Below are 14,670 nucleotides of genomic sequence, written 5' to 3'. Positions count from 1 at the left end.
TTGCACCATCATCACCTTTGTCATTTAATACCCTTCACAGACCTATCCCTTTTGTTCTTTCCCTATCTCCCTCACCCTTTTCCCTGGCTCTGTAATTGCTCTGTATTTGCTTAAAAGCTGTTCTTTTCTAATACCTTCCAGTTAGAATTATAGAATCATAGAAAGGATACAGCACGGAAGGAGGCCATTCGGCCCATCGAGTCCGCGCCGGCTCTATGCAAGAGCAATCCAGCTGGTCCCACTCCCCCCCAGTTCTGATGAAAAGTCATTGACCTTAAACGTTAACTCTGTTTCTCTCTCCGCAGATGCTGCCTGAGCTGCTGAACATTTCCAGCATTTTCTGTTTTTATTAAACTAATTTTACTAACGCTCCTAAGTGAGCAAAATGTCATATCATTAAATGTAATCCCTCCCCCCTCCCTCCCCCCTCCCCCACTCCACCAGATAAATTACTATTGACTTAGGCAGTCCTGGAGTCTTCAGTGAAATTCACCATATGTTCTCAGCTGGTGAGCGTTATGTTGGGCCCAATGAGGATATTATGAGCTGAATTCCTGCAGTAGACTGGAAACTTTCATGTTAAAATTGGATAGCCATGTGGTGAAGGATAGAATACTAGAGCCTGGTCTTTCGTTGTTTCCAAGTCTTTATTCACGGAGATTCCCCTTACACACACCGCACACCCTAGCTAAACTCTCCTATAAAAAGAATACGAGAGTCCCCAAATGATACCCACCACCTGAATACAATTAACACTAATTGCTATAAATCATACAATTAACGTTCCATACACACCCCAAGAAGTAGGAGGCACAGGCAGAAAAGACTCAATGGTTCAACCTCCACCCTCCCCCCCCCCCCCCCACCCACCATGAAATTTGAGCCGGAATTTAAATGGGACAGAAATCTGGCTGATCTGGGTTCCACCCCAAATTCTGGTTGTTCAGCGGACCATCTGGCCGCTCTCCACCCTCACTGACCTCAGGAATTTTAGGACCTTAAATTTGATGTTCTTAGTCCATGCAGATCGCAGCATCTGCATTTTTTAAAAAACATTTGAATTAATTGCGGTTTGACCCCGCTTCTCAGGACTCTCGGGAGTCGTTAGGTCCTGACTCTGTGTTTACACTATGACAACAGCATTAAAGTGTAAATGTACCCTGGCCGGACTGTGGCAGATTTGTATCTGCCCTCAAAAGATTATCATGGGAGACGCAGACCAGCATTCTCTCTGAAAATATTGCATGAACTGGAACCCTTCTTTTAAAAACACTGGTCTTGGGTCAAAAAAGGGGGAGTTGGGCAGAGTGGAAGAATTCAAAAGTAAAAATGGACGGGCGGGGTCACCTTTTAATTAAATTATCAGATTGAACTAAAATACTGCCTTTATTTGCTTGTACTCTCTGTCTTGAGCTCATGCTTTTCACTCCAGGTTCTTTTTCTTGTCCAATGATGAGCTGCTTGAGATTCTCTCAGAAACCAAAGACCCGCTTAGAGTCCAGCCGCATCTGAAGAAGTGCTTTGAAGGGATAGCAAAACTTGAGTTCACCGATCAGCTTCAAATAACAGGAATGATCAGCTCTGAAGATGAAATTGTTCCATTTGTTAAAATGATCTACCCAGCAAAAGCAAAGGTACACATTAATTGCTCCTCAATGGTCGTGGAATAATCCAAAATATAGACCAAGGTCGCTAATTTTTTACAAAGTACAGGAAGACTAATGGTTAATGTTTATTAACGATAACCTTTTTTTAAACAATAACTAAATCACTTCTCAAAGATGACTTCATTTTCCTCAAAGAAAATAATTGTCTGATACTTATTCAATTGAACTTTTATTTTTGACAAATTCCATATATCTTTGTTTTCTCTGATGTCTGTCTAAAACAGGATTATTTGTTTAAATTGCATTGTTAAAGGTTAGTGTGCAGTTTCAGAGCTCCACAAACTGTTGTATCGTGAATATTTAGAAAATGCAAGAGTGAGTAAGGATGCGGGAGCCTAATTCATTTGAAAATATTGTAATTTTAATTTAATATATGATGCAGAATGGTTTAGGATACAAAGAAATTTTAGTTGTATAGTGTTGTAGAAGCCAGCCTTGCATTGAGCAGACACATGGGGCCACAAATTACTCACCCGAGGACAGCGGCTTCTCTGACCGCTGGCGAATCGATGGAGTAAGTTCGCGAATGCGCACGTGCAGAGTAAAACCCCAAAATCGCGAGCTTGCTCCCATTGGTTCGCCGGCGGTATGACAGTTACGAATTAAAGGGCCACCTGCGCTACAATCAATAAAATCAGGAAACATTCGTAAACTTACCCATCTGCCCAGCTGGATCGAAGATACTTACGCTACCAAAAGGTACGCTGGAAAATACCAACCCTACATTACTTTTTGAAAGCGCGGTGACTGTTAATGACTGCGAAACAACAAAAAATTAAATTAAAAAAAATGGAATGTCAAATTACTCTTATTTGAATATTTTTTGAACATTAAAAAAAATTTAAATTTTTTTTTTACAATCTTCTGTAAGTTTCTTTGGATTAAATCATTTCCTTGGCTTTTTATAAGGTATGTTAACGTTTTATTTACTCTTACATAGAGAGGTTTATTTTAAATGAATGAGTTTTACTTGCCCGCTTGTGGGTGGGGCTTCCATTCTCACAGCTATTTCCCATGCGCATCAGCCCACGCTGTTCAAGGCTGGGCTGATCTCGCAATTTCTTTCCAGCTTTTTAATTCCAGCAATTCTACGCCATGGATCCGAAGTAAGTTAATTTGTTCATTTTATTCTTGGGGATTGCTGCAGAATTTGCCACACGATGTGAGCAATTTCCGGCCCAATGTCAGCAGGAACTAGTCAAGGTCTCCACCTGACCAGTGTCAGATGAGCTGTTTGTGCCATTTATATTTAAGATAGAAATTTATGCTCATTTTTACGCCTATCTACTCAACGGCAACTTACACCAAAACTTCCTGAGAATCTTAGTAGCATACGCCGGAAACGTAAAAACCAGTTCAAAACAAGTGGCAATCAGCATAAACAGTCGGGGCCCGAGGAAAGTGCAGCACATACACCATCTTCCTTCTTAAAAGTACCTCTTTATCATATTGATGTTATGAAAATTCAAGTTTGAAACCATCAAATCATCATGTTTAAGAAAATTCAATTGTGGAAACTTTTGTCTTTTTAATGTAACAGATTGTGATGCATTAAAGAAGCATTGGGATAGAGTTCCGTTCTAATCTCTAAGCGAGACTGCCAATTGGTGCAAAAATGCATTCATTTTAAACTGTGGATCTGTGCCCACTAGAAAGTGGGTTGAGACTGCCAAACTAATTTGACCTGGGGCCCTTAAAGCCAAAGGGAGAGTGGAGCCCTTTATCCCATGGAGGTGGATTTAAAATGAAGTTATGTGCTAACCCACTATGCGCCCAGGCAGTGTTTTTTTAAAAAATGTAAATATTCAGAGCTATGTGAAGGATTGCTTTGAGTTGCATGACACCACTTCTGAAATAGACCTGACCCTCAATTACATATAAAAACCACATCAGATCTATCACAACATTGCAGGAACTGTAGTGGCTGGTTATCACCTGATTTTAACAGCAATTATTAGCTCGGGATCAGCCCATTGACTGTAAAGGGCCAAAAAATCGACGGGCCAATTTCACAAGATTGTGTTTCCAGCAGAGAACCTCACCTGCTGGAAACGGGTATTGGGAAATTGCAGGTGTCCCCCCATTAATTGTAATCGACAGAAAATTGTGGGGAGCGCCTCCATGATTGCCTGATGTGCATTCCTGATTTGGATCAGTTTTCTATCTTTTTTTTAAAAATGAAGTATTTTTTGTGGTTTCTCCATTACAGGGTATGGTGGAGAAATGGCTTTTGCAAGTTGAAGGGATGATGCTTGACAGCGTGAAGTATGTCATTAAGGAAGGTATTGACAACTATGTTGAGGTAATAAGACTTAACTGTCAACCACAATTAGTCCATTTTGTTTGTACTATTTTATAAAATTAAGGCACTAATTCTTGCAAATTTATTGTTTAGTGGTATGTTAATGTCAGCATTAATATGACAACCACCTGTCTTGACTTTGGCTTTGCCTTTTATTAATTCTATGAAATTTTAACAATTTGTTTATCCTCAGTTTATTTTTTGATTATTAATGCCCTAATTATACTAGGGTATTCAAGATACACTTATGTTTAAGCAAAGCAAACCGAGCACAACAATCCCAGTATAGAACTGCAAAATCAAAAACAACAGAATTAGCTCCACCAGGACCTATCAAACCCGACAATCCATTGGAGGAATAATGTTGCTTGCTTCCATGCCTCTGCGTACCCCATGCTTGAGTTAGCTGCAAGGTATAAGAGCATAGTCTTGAGGTGAATCACCAATTACATTTCCCTACTACCGGCAGGGAAACACCACAGATCCTTTACTGCATCTTCACAGCATTGTGGCTGAAATCAGGAGCTGGCTAAAAGATTTAATGGACTGAATTCCAGCCTGAGTTAACAATTGTTTTTTGTTTTGCCCAGACAATCATTGATCTTACCAAGAACAAGGCAAAGTGTTGAGCCAATGGACTTTCAAACTTGAATTACACATCAGCATTCTGTACTGATTGGTCACAATGTAGCATTGATGGAACACTCCTCTCCGTTGTAGCTCAGAATGTGTGTGTGTGTGTGTGTGTTAGGTAATCCCCACCCCAAAACAATTCTCATCCTTTTTGGGTTCTTCTTACAAACAAGAGGGTGAGCAGATAACCTGCATTCAGGCCTGGGCCCATACATAACCAGCTATTAGCAAGCGTACACCTTTTGATTTTCTCTCTCATCTGTGGGCAACCACCTCATACATGTTTGACTTCTCTCCATGACACATAGGCTAAAGTCAGAATCAGGGGCATAAACCTGGATCCTACATTTCCAAGGCACCATGTGCCTGTATACTGAACATACCATGGCACCAGTCTGGCTAAAATAATTTATATTTTCCTTTTTTTTATGAGCAAGTTATTGCTACCAAGTGTTTCTTTCTTACCCTTTCCTAGTTTCTTCCCTCCCCACCTCTACTGAAGGCTTTGAATTCTTGCTGAGGTATATCCCCATGGACACTGGGTGTCGGAGGCTTGATGTTGAGTGCGGACAGCCTATTTATTCATAGGAGCATCACAGTTGATCCTATCCTCAGGATGCACATTTCCGGCAGGATGCACTGGAGCGTAATCAAGAATAAAAACACTGACCAATTTTTGCCCCCATAACCCAGAGCACTGAGGCCAATTGTAATACCCTACTGCTGTCTTGACTGAGATTCACTAACTCAGCACAGAATCTGGAACCTCCCTGCTGTGTGTAGTTGGATTACACACCAGATAAACTTATTGAACTATCCATAGAGCTAACTTTTTTGTTTTTAAAAATAAAATGATGTTGACATAATGCAAACAAAAATAGAAGCTTTATGATGAAATGGTCCAGATGATACCTTAACTTCTGAAGATCCAAATTCTGTTGATAATGGCTACTAAGGACTTAAACGAACAATATTCTGATGTTCTTATTTAAAATTATGAAGAGTGAGCACTTGCTTTATTAACCTGCCAGTGAGAGTGCAGTGCACTCAGCAATGGCTTACCAGTTATACACATAACTGGGGGATGCTGGCTTTCTCTGAAACTCTGTGCCACTTTGCTCATGTGGGTTTGTAATGCTTCATCATGCATTTCTCACATGTCTGTGCCTGCACAATGATGGTCTGAGATTTTGAGAATCCTGGAGCGCACAATGGGGGTAATTCTAACCGCCAAGAATGAGTGGGTTTGGGGTGGAAGGGAGGAAAAATAATAGCTTTGCGGAGCGGGACCGCATCTGGTTCCAATGTGCCCACTTCGGTTGAACCGCCCCTCCCCCCACCCCGATCTCCAATGGTGGCTGACCCCCGCCCCCCCCCCCCCCCATCCCTGATGTTGGCTGCACCCCTCCAATGTCGTCCGCGTCCCCCCACCCCTCCTCCGATTTTTTGCAGTGCTGATGATCTCGCTATCCCTCTTGCCCCCCTCTCTGATTTGTAACTCCTTTCACTGTCGACAGGCAGCCAGCCTGTCAATCTGGCTGCCTGGTGTGTGGGAAACTCAGAAGCTCAAATAAATTCTCACCTTCAGTTGAGCTGCGGTCGCAGATTGTGACGCATTCAATTCACTTCCAGGTTCCCCACGTGAATATCTGCGGACACGTGGGGTACCCGGCTCCGAGTGAAAATCATGCCCAATGTGCGTGATAAGTTGATGTGCATCATACCTACTGCCTGCAGCATTCCACTGGGTTTCAGTGACATGGGGGACGATCAGGAGAGTTTTTTTTACACAGCGAGTTATTATGATCTGGAATGTACTGCCTGAAAGAATGGCGGAAGCAGTTTCAATTGTAACTTTAAAAAAGGAATTTGATATATACTTGAAAAGAAAAAAAATGCAAGGCAATGGGGAAAGAGCAGGGGAGTGGAACTAATTGGATAGGAACACAGGAACAGGAGTAGCCCATTCAGCCCCTCATGCCTACTCTGTCATTCAGTTAGATCATGGCTGATCTGTATCTTAACTCCATCTACCCGCCTTGGTTCCGTAACCCTTAATACCCTTGCCTAACAAAAATCTTATCAATCTCAGTTTTGAAATTTTCAATTGACCTAGCCTCAACATCTTTCTGGGGGAGAGAGTTCCAGATTTCCACTACCCTTTGTGTGAAGAAGTACTTCCTGACATCACCTCTGATTGGCCTAGCTCTAATTTTAAGGTTATACCCCCTTGTTCTGGACTACCCCACCAAAGGAAATAGTTTCTCTCTATTTACCCTATCAACTCCTTTAATCATCTTAAGTACCTCAATTCGATCACCTCTTAATCTTCTATACTCAAGGGAATACAAGCCTAGTCTATGCAACCTGTTTTCATAATTTAATCCTTTTAGATGGTGATGGCTTCTACACTATTCACTGTGCCACCTAACTTGGTGTTGTCAGCAAACTTAGATATATGGCTCTCTATTCCTTCATAAATATAGTGAAAAGCTGATGCTCCAGTATTGATCCCTGTGGGACACCACTAGTCACACCCTGCCAATTGGAGTACTTACCCTTTATCCCTACCCTCTGTCTCCTACCTTTTTAAAATTTATTTTTTATTCATTCATGGGATGTGGGCATTGCTGGCTAAGCCAGCATTTATTGCCCATCTCTAATTGCCCTTGAGAAGTTGGTGGTGAGCCGCCTTCTTGAACCACTGCAGTCCGTGTGGTGAAGGTTCTCCCACAGTGCTGTTAGGAAGGGAGTTCCAGTATTTTGACCCAGCGACAATGAAGGAACGACGATATATTTCCAAGTCAGGATGTTGTGTGACTTGGAGGGGATCGTGCAGGTGGTGGTGTTCCCATGTGCCTGCTGCCCTTGTCCTTCTAGGTGGTAGAGGTCGTGGGTTTGGGAGGTGCTGTCGAAGAAGCCTTGGCGAGTTGATGCAGTGCATTTTGTAGAAGGTACACACTGCAGCTACTGTGCGTCGGTGATGAAGGGAGTGAATGTTTAAGGTGGTGGATGGTGTGCCAATCAAGCGGGCTGCTTTGTCCTGGATGGTGTTGAGCTTCTTGATTGTTGTTGGAGCTGCACTCATCTAGGCAAGTGGAGAGTATTCCATCACACTCCTGACATGTGCCTTGTAGATGGTGGAAAGGCTTTGGGGAGTCAGGAGGTGAGTCACTCACCACAGAATACCCAGCCTCTGACCTGCTCTTGTAGCTATGGTATTTATGTGGCTGCTCCAGTTAAGTTTCTAGTCAATGGTGACCCCCCCAGGATGTTGATGGTGGGGGATTTGGCAATGGTAATACCGTTGAATGACTCACCCTTCTTTCTCCCAAACCTAATATCGAATTCAATCATGTTATGGTCACTGTTAGCTAGGTGTTCCCTTACCGTTAGATTATTGACTAACTCAGGCTCAAAGAGCCGGCACAAGCACAATGGCCTCCCTCTGAACTGTATGATTCTACGATACTTCAGTAAATGAGTATAAATGGCAGCATCTCCAATACTGGTCATGACATTGTAATATGCCAATGCAGACTAGATTATGGAATGTTATGGTAGCTCCAACTGGCTCAGCGTGGTTCTTATGAGAGGTAAGTAGAAAACATTGGAGTATAGGAAGTATATTACTTTGAGTTGTTTATATCTGAGAAAATGAATTTTGTCAAGACATTGGTTTTGAAAAGTATTCTGTGCACTACAAACATAAATAACTTTTCTCATTTGTGATTGAAAATAATTTGTGTGTTATTCTTTGGATTTGAAGCTTCCTCGTAGAAAATGGGTTCTTCAGTGGACTGGACAGGTGGTGATAAGCGTATCCACAATCTACTGGACCAGTGAGGTCTCTGATGCAATTAGAGATGGGACTTTACCAGTAAGCTGAAACACCCACTTGTTTCCTATATGTATACACTCTTGTAGTTTTCTAAGGCGCAATTTATAATAGATTGTAGTACAATCACATTATCATAACGTACTAGGTGTAGGTTACTAGATGGCAAAAGGCATCCACTGAAAATACACCGCCTGTTACGTTACTTTTTTAAATAGTCACAGTGACGCAGGAAGATAACAGGCACTGTAGGTGGGTGTGACTGGTGTTGTGCACAAGTGTTGCAGGCTGAATTGTACTCTGACCAGTGAACCACAGGGGCTTGGATAGATCCAGGTTACTGATTTTTAAATGGTGAAATTTTCAGTCCAGATTCATGGGAATTCATGGGACCCTTTTATGTGGTGCAGGTACACATACTCATGAGAAAAGCAAGATAACCCAGTAACAAACAGCAGGTTTGCCCCCTGGACCATTACAGCTATAATAATGGGCTGGGGTTGCAGTTGGAGATGTACATAGTTTTCTTATTTTTCAAATAATCATTCAACAAAATTGCACGTAACTTTATAAAAAAATCCTATTTATGACACAAACAGAATTACCCCCATTGTTCCCTCATGTCTGTCCACTAGCTGAAGAAAAACAGTTGTTGGAATAGGTATACTAATTTTCAAGTGAAAAACTTACAATGATTTTGCCACAAAGGTTTGCAAATTACTTTGTAAAGAACAGGACAATGATACATTTATTGTGAAACAGTGAAGCTGAGAATGAGTGAGATGAGGAGAACTTGGGAATGTACCCTGACAAAATAGTATACCAGATGTCCTCAATAAAGCAGCCACCTGCGAATTATGGCCACAATAAACAGGTTCTACTGTGTCTGTAACAAAGTTATCAGAAAATCAATAAAACTTGTCGTTAAGGTACATTCACACTACAATTGTACTGTTGATGCAAAGTAATTACAATATAAATGTAGTAATGATGTAAATACAGCATCAATCTGCAGTCAGGACCTAGCCTGACACCGGAACAAAATGGATTGAAACTCCCTGGCGGAAGGCATTTTGCTCCTCTTCACTTTGAGGCCAATTCAGGCTTTAACACCTGAGCCCCAATACATAGATTTAGCATTGATGCAAAGCTGAAATCGCATCACACCAGCTTTTTAAACATGTAGTGTAAATGCACCCTTAAGTAATTGAGTCTCTGAGGCACTTCTGGTTGCAATAATGTACTACAGCTAATGGGTTATTTGTGAATTTGGAGAAATCCGGGAGTAGGTGGCTTGACCAAATTGCCCTGTTTAGGGAGTGAGGGGAAACCTAAAGAGGGGGAATAAAATAATTTAAATTTTGAGTAATTTTTTTAAGAATTGCATCAATTATTATATCAGTACTTCACACTTTTACTATTACTTTGCAGGACTATCTAACGAAAAGCAATGAACAGATCAGTGAAATAGTGGAACTAGTGCGAGGAAAGCTATCTAGTGGAGCACGCATGACTCTTGGAGCACTCACCGTCATTGATGTACACGGTAAATAATTGCTTACGGCCTCTCATGTTAATGAGGAAATAACACTAAGTGCTTGTTTCAACTACGTCACATTATTTTAAACAAAAAAAATTGTCCTCAGGATGTGGACAATACTGGTAAAGCCACATTTATTGCCTAACCTTAGTTGCCTTGACAACTGAGGGTATTAAGATAAAAGCAAAATAATGTGGATGCTAGAAATCTGAAATAAAAACAGAAAATACTGGAAATACTCAGTAGATCAGGCAGCATCTGTGGAGAAAGAAACAGAGTTACTGTTTCAGGTTGTTGACCTTTCGTCAGAACTGGAAAAAGTTTGTGATTTAACAGTTTTTAAGCAAGTACAGAAAGCGGGGTGGGGGGGAGAGGGAGGGGAGGTAAGAACAAAAGGGAAGGTCTGTGATAGGTTGGAGGGCAGGAGAGATTAAATGACAAAAGGGATGATGGTGCAAGGCAAGTCATAGAGTCATAGAGTCATAGAGTTATACAGCACGGATTCCATGGGCTCGTACCTTCTTGACCAGTCTCCTGTGGGGGACTTTATCGAAGGCCTTACTGAAATCCATGTATACCACATCCACTGCGTTACCCTCATCCACACGCCTAGTCACCCCCTCAAAAAATTCAATCAAATTAGTCAGACATGATCTTCCCTTGACAAAGCTATGTTGACTATCCCTGATTAATCCTTGCTTCTCCAAGTGGAGACTAATTTTGTCCTTCAGAATTTTTTCCAATAATTTTCCTACCACTGATGTTAGGCTCACTGGCCTGTAGTTCCCTGTTTTTTCCCTACTCCCCTTCTTGAATAATGGTATTACATTAGCGGTTCTCCAGTCCTCTGGCACATCCCCTGTGGCCAGAGAGGTTCTGAATATATGTGTCAGAGCCCCCGCAATCTCCTCCTTTGCCTCACACAGTAGCCTGGGATACATTTCGTCCGGGCCTGGGGATTTATCCATTTTTAGGCCTGCTAAAACCGCCAATACCTCCTCCTGCTCGATGTTAATATGTTCGAGTATATCACAGTCCCCCTGCCGTATTTCTATGTCTAAATCGTCCTTCTCCATAGTGAAAACAGATGCAAAAAATTCATTTAGAACCCCTCCTACATCTGCCGGCTCCACACACAGATTGCCATTTTTGTCCCTAATGGGCCCTATTTTTTCCCTAGTCATCCTCTTACCCTTAATATACTTATAAAACATCTTAGGATTTTCCTTTATTTTGCTCGCCAGTGTTATTTCATGGCCCCTCCTTGATCTCCTAATTTCTTTTTTAAGTATCCCCCTGCACTTTTTGTACTCCTCTAGGGCTTCCTCCGTCTTTAGCCTTTTGTATCTGCCAAAAGCCCTCCTTTTTTTCCTAATCCATTCTCGTATATCCCCTGACATCCAAGGTTCCCTGGAGTTCTTGGAACCACCCTTGACCTTTACGGGAACATGTTGCCATTGTATGGTCTCAATCTCCCTTCTGAAAGACTCCCATTGCTCCGATGCGGATTTTCCTACAAGCAGCTGATCCCAGTTCATTTTGGCCAGATCCTGCCTTATCCTATTAAAATCGGCCTTCCCCCAATTTAGAACCTTTATTTCCGGCCCCTCCCTGTCCTTTTCCATGACCAAGGAGGGTGGTAATGGGACAAGTAAAGAAACAAAAGAGGGGTCTAGAGGAGCTGTAAATGGCAACAGCAGAACCATTACCAGCACCAGCTGTCCGAAAAAATGGGAGCAGTGGTTATGATCTGAAGTTATTGAAACCAGTGCTGAGTCCGGAAGGTTGTAATGTGCCTAATGGAAAGATGAGGTGCTGTTCCTCAAGATTCTGTTGAGCTTCATTGGAACAGTGTAAGAGAGCGAGGACAGAGAGGTCAGAGTGGGAGTGGGACAGAGAATTTAAATGGCAAGTGACCAGAAGCTCAGGGTCACACTTGCGGACTGAACGGAGGTGTTCATCAAACATCAATCTGAGTTTGGTCTCCCCACTGTAGAGGAGGCTGCATCGTGAGCAGCGAATACACTATATTAAATTGAAAGAAGTACAAGTAAATCACTGCTTCACCTGGATGGAGTGTTTGGAACCCTGCTGGGAAGGGAGGAGGTGAAAGGGCAGGTGTAACATCTCCTCCGCTTGCACGGGAACGTGCAGTGGGAAGGAGAGTGGGTGTTGGGGGTAATGAAAGAGTGGACCAGGATGTCATGGAGGAACGGTCCCTTTTTAATGCTGAAAGGGGACGGGAGGGGAAGATGTGTTTAATGGTGGCATCGCGCTGAAGGTGGTAGAAACGGCAGAGAATTGAATGCATTGAATCCATTGAATGTGGAGGCTGGTGGGGTGCAAGGTGAGGACAAGGTGGACCCTATCGTAGTTCTGGGAGGGAGGGGAAGGGGTGAGGGTAGAAGTGCGGGAGATGGGATGGACACACGATCGAGGGCCCCATCAACCACAGTGGAGGGGAATCCTCGGTTGAGGAAAAAGGAAGACATATCGGAAGCACTGGTGCGGAAGGTGGCATCGTCAGATCAGATGCGATGGAGACGGAGAAACTGGGAGAATGGAATAGAGTCTTTACAGGAAGCGAGGTGAAAGGTAACTGTGGGAGTTGGTGGCTTATAGTAGATATTGGTTGACAGCCTATCCCCAGAAATGGAGATAGAGAAGTCGAGAAAGGGAAGGGAAGAGTTGGAGAATAACCATGTGAAGGCGAGGGAAGGGTGGAAATTGGAAGCCAAGTTGATGAAATTTTCCGGTTCGTGGCGAGAGCAGGAAGTGGAACTGATACAGTCATCAATGTACCGGAAAAAGAGGTGACGGAAGGGACCTGAGTAGGACTGGAACAAGGAATGTTCCATGTATCCCATAAAAAGGCAGGTATAGCTAGGACCCATACGGGTCCCATAGCAACACCTTTTATTTTGAGTGGAGTCAAAGGAGAAGTTGTTCAACGTAAGAACAAGTTCAGCCTGGCGGAGGAGGGTGTTGGGGGATGGGGACTGGTTGGGTCAGCCACGTAGTGTGGACATGGCAGGTTCCCTTGTTTGAAGGGAATTACTGAACCAGTTTCATTGTCATTTTTTATGATTTGAACTCATAACCTCTGGGCTGATCCCTGGGGTTAAATTTTAACCCCTAAGAACTGGTGGGTTGAGGGCAGGTGGGGAGTAAACATACTCTGTTTTCAGAGCGGGACCGCATCCCGGCTCCAAACCGCCTACCTCTGGGTTTAACCCAGGCAGGTTTGTCTGTGTGTGGAGAACAGACACCAGGAAGTCCCGCCCCCACTTAAAGCCAGCGGGCCGATACTTAAAAGGACAATGTACCTCATTGAGATACTGGAGGTACTTAATATTTTGTGTATTGGAATAATAAAATAAATTTAACCTTACCTGTTCGGGTTTCCCATCGTTTCCCATTCACTTCAGGTGAAAGCAGGCAGGAAGGGCCGGATCATGAGGTGAGTGCCTTTATTGCACTGCTCATGGGCCTGGAGGAGCAAGAATGCTTCACTGGGCCCAACAAGCTCACCTGGCCGACAGGACCCCTGCGATTGGCCAACCCCCCCCAACTCCCTACCCCATGGTGGACCCCCATCTACCTCCAACTCTTCACCCGAACTCCAGCAGCCTCCGATCTTCTTCCCGGCCCCCCGATCTGTTCCTCAGCCCCCTGATCTTTTCCTCAGCCCCCCGATTTCTTCCTCAGCCCTCCCTGAACCTCCCCACCTCCCCCCTGAACTTCTCCTTGACCCCCCCCCCCACACCGATCTCTCCGGCCTATGATCCCTCCCTCCCTCCCTTTGATCCCCAGCTGCAGCCTCCTGCAGCAGGCCTTCCTGCCGGACAGCCAAGCCAGCCCGCTAGGCGTGAAACCCGGAATTTCAATTGATGGGCCTCATTAAGGTCGTAGTCCACTTACCTTCCAGGTTTTGCACCCGGAAATCTCCCCCCTCGCTCCCTTTCTGGCTGGAAGTTAAAATTTGCCCCCTGGTCTCCACTAGATCATCAAGGGCAGCGATAGGAGCACAGTAATTGGCCACAGTGCCTTGGATAAGGGAAATGAAAATTGGCCTTGATTCCTGCCCGTGAATGCCTTACAGCAACTCCTCCTGGTAGTGTGCACGTGTGGTTGCCAGGTGAGGACAAGATTGGACAGGTGATGTCCTCCATAATTAAGTATCCTGCAGACACTCGCGGTTGAGGCTCACACATAAATAATGGCCATCGGAGTGACCTACTGGGGTGCGAGCACATCTATATAACTGTACCCCCGTGAGGGAATCAGTGCCTTCAGGAGAGGAAGGGAAGGGAGAAAATTAGAGGAAAATAATTACAGAAAGAAAGAGATATTTTAATGGTTCATGGTGTGTGTTCTGTTCTTGCAGCACGTGATGTGGTTGCTGAACTGGCACAAGCTCAAGTATCAAGCCTCAATGATTTCATATGGATTTCCCAGCTGAGATACTACTGGGAAGAGAATAATGTTATTGTGCGTATGATCACTACAGTTCTGACATATGGTTATGAATATCTGGGTAACTCTGCACGACTCGTCATAACGCCCCTCACTGATCGATGCTACAGGTACAATAAAGCACAGATTATTCTTCTGAAGGAAACTGAATCTTACATTTTCAAGGAAGTGATTGCTGCACAGGCATTTTGGGCTCCTTACATGGCAACTGTTG

At 43.5% G+C, this 14,670-nt stretch overlaps 1 protein-coding gene across 1 annotated transcript in view; it reads left to right on the top strand.

Moving 5' to 3' along the window:
• Positions 1–14,670, top strand: part of dnah3 (dynein axonemal heavy chain 3) — a 170,403-nt gene that overhangs the window by 72,481 nt on the left and 83,252 nt on the right. The window contains exons 23-27 of the mRNA XM_068003063.1: positions 1,433–1,634; positions 3,877–3,969; positions 8,372–8,482; positions 9,872–9,986; positions 14,368–14,566. Of these exons, the coding sequence (XP_067859164.1) occupies positions 1,433–1,634; positions 3,877–3,969; positions 8,372–8,482; positions 9,872–9,986; positions 14,368–14,566 (720 nt within the window). The remainder of the gene's footprint in view (positions 1–1,432; positions 1,635–3,876; positions 3,970–8,371; positions 8,483–9,871; positions 9,987–14,367; positions 14,567–14,670) is intronic.

The sequence above is a fragment of the Heptranchias perlo genome, chromosome 22 (genome assembly GCF_035084215.1).
Source record: "Heptranchias perlo isolate sHepPer1 chromosome 22, sHepPer1.hap1, whole genome shotgun sequence".
NCBI lineage: Eukaryota > Metazoa > Chordata > Chondrichthyes > Hexanchiformes > Hexanchidae > Heptranchias > Heptranchias perlo.
This window is presented reverse-complemented; position numbering and strand designations above follow the sequence as displayed.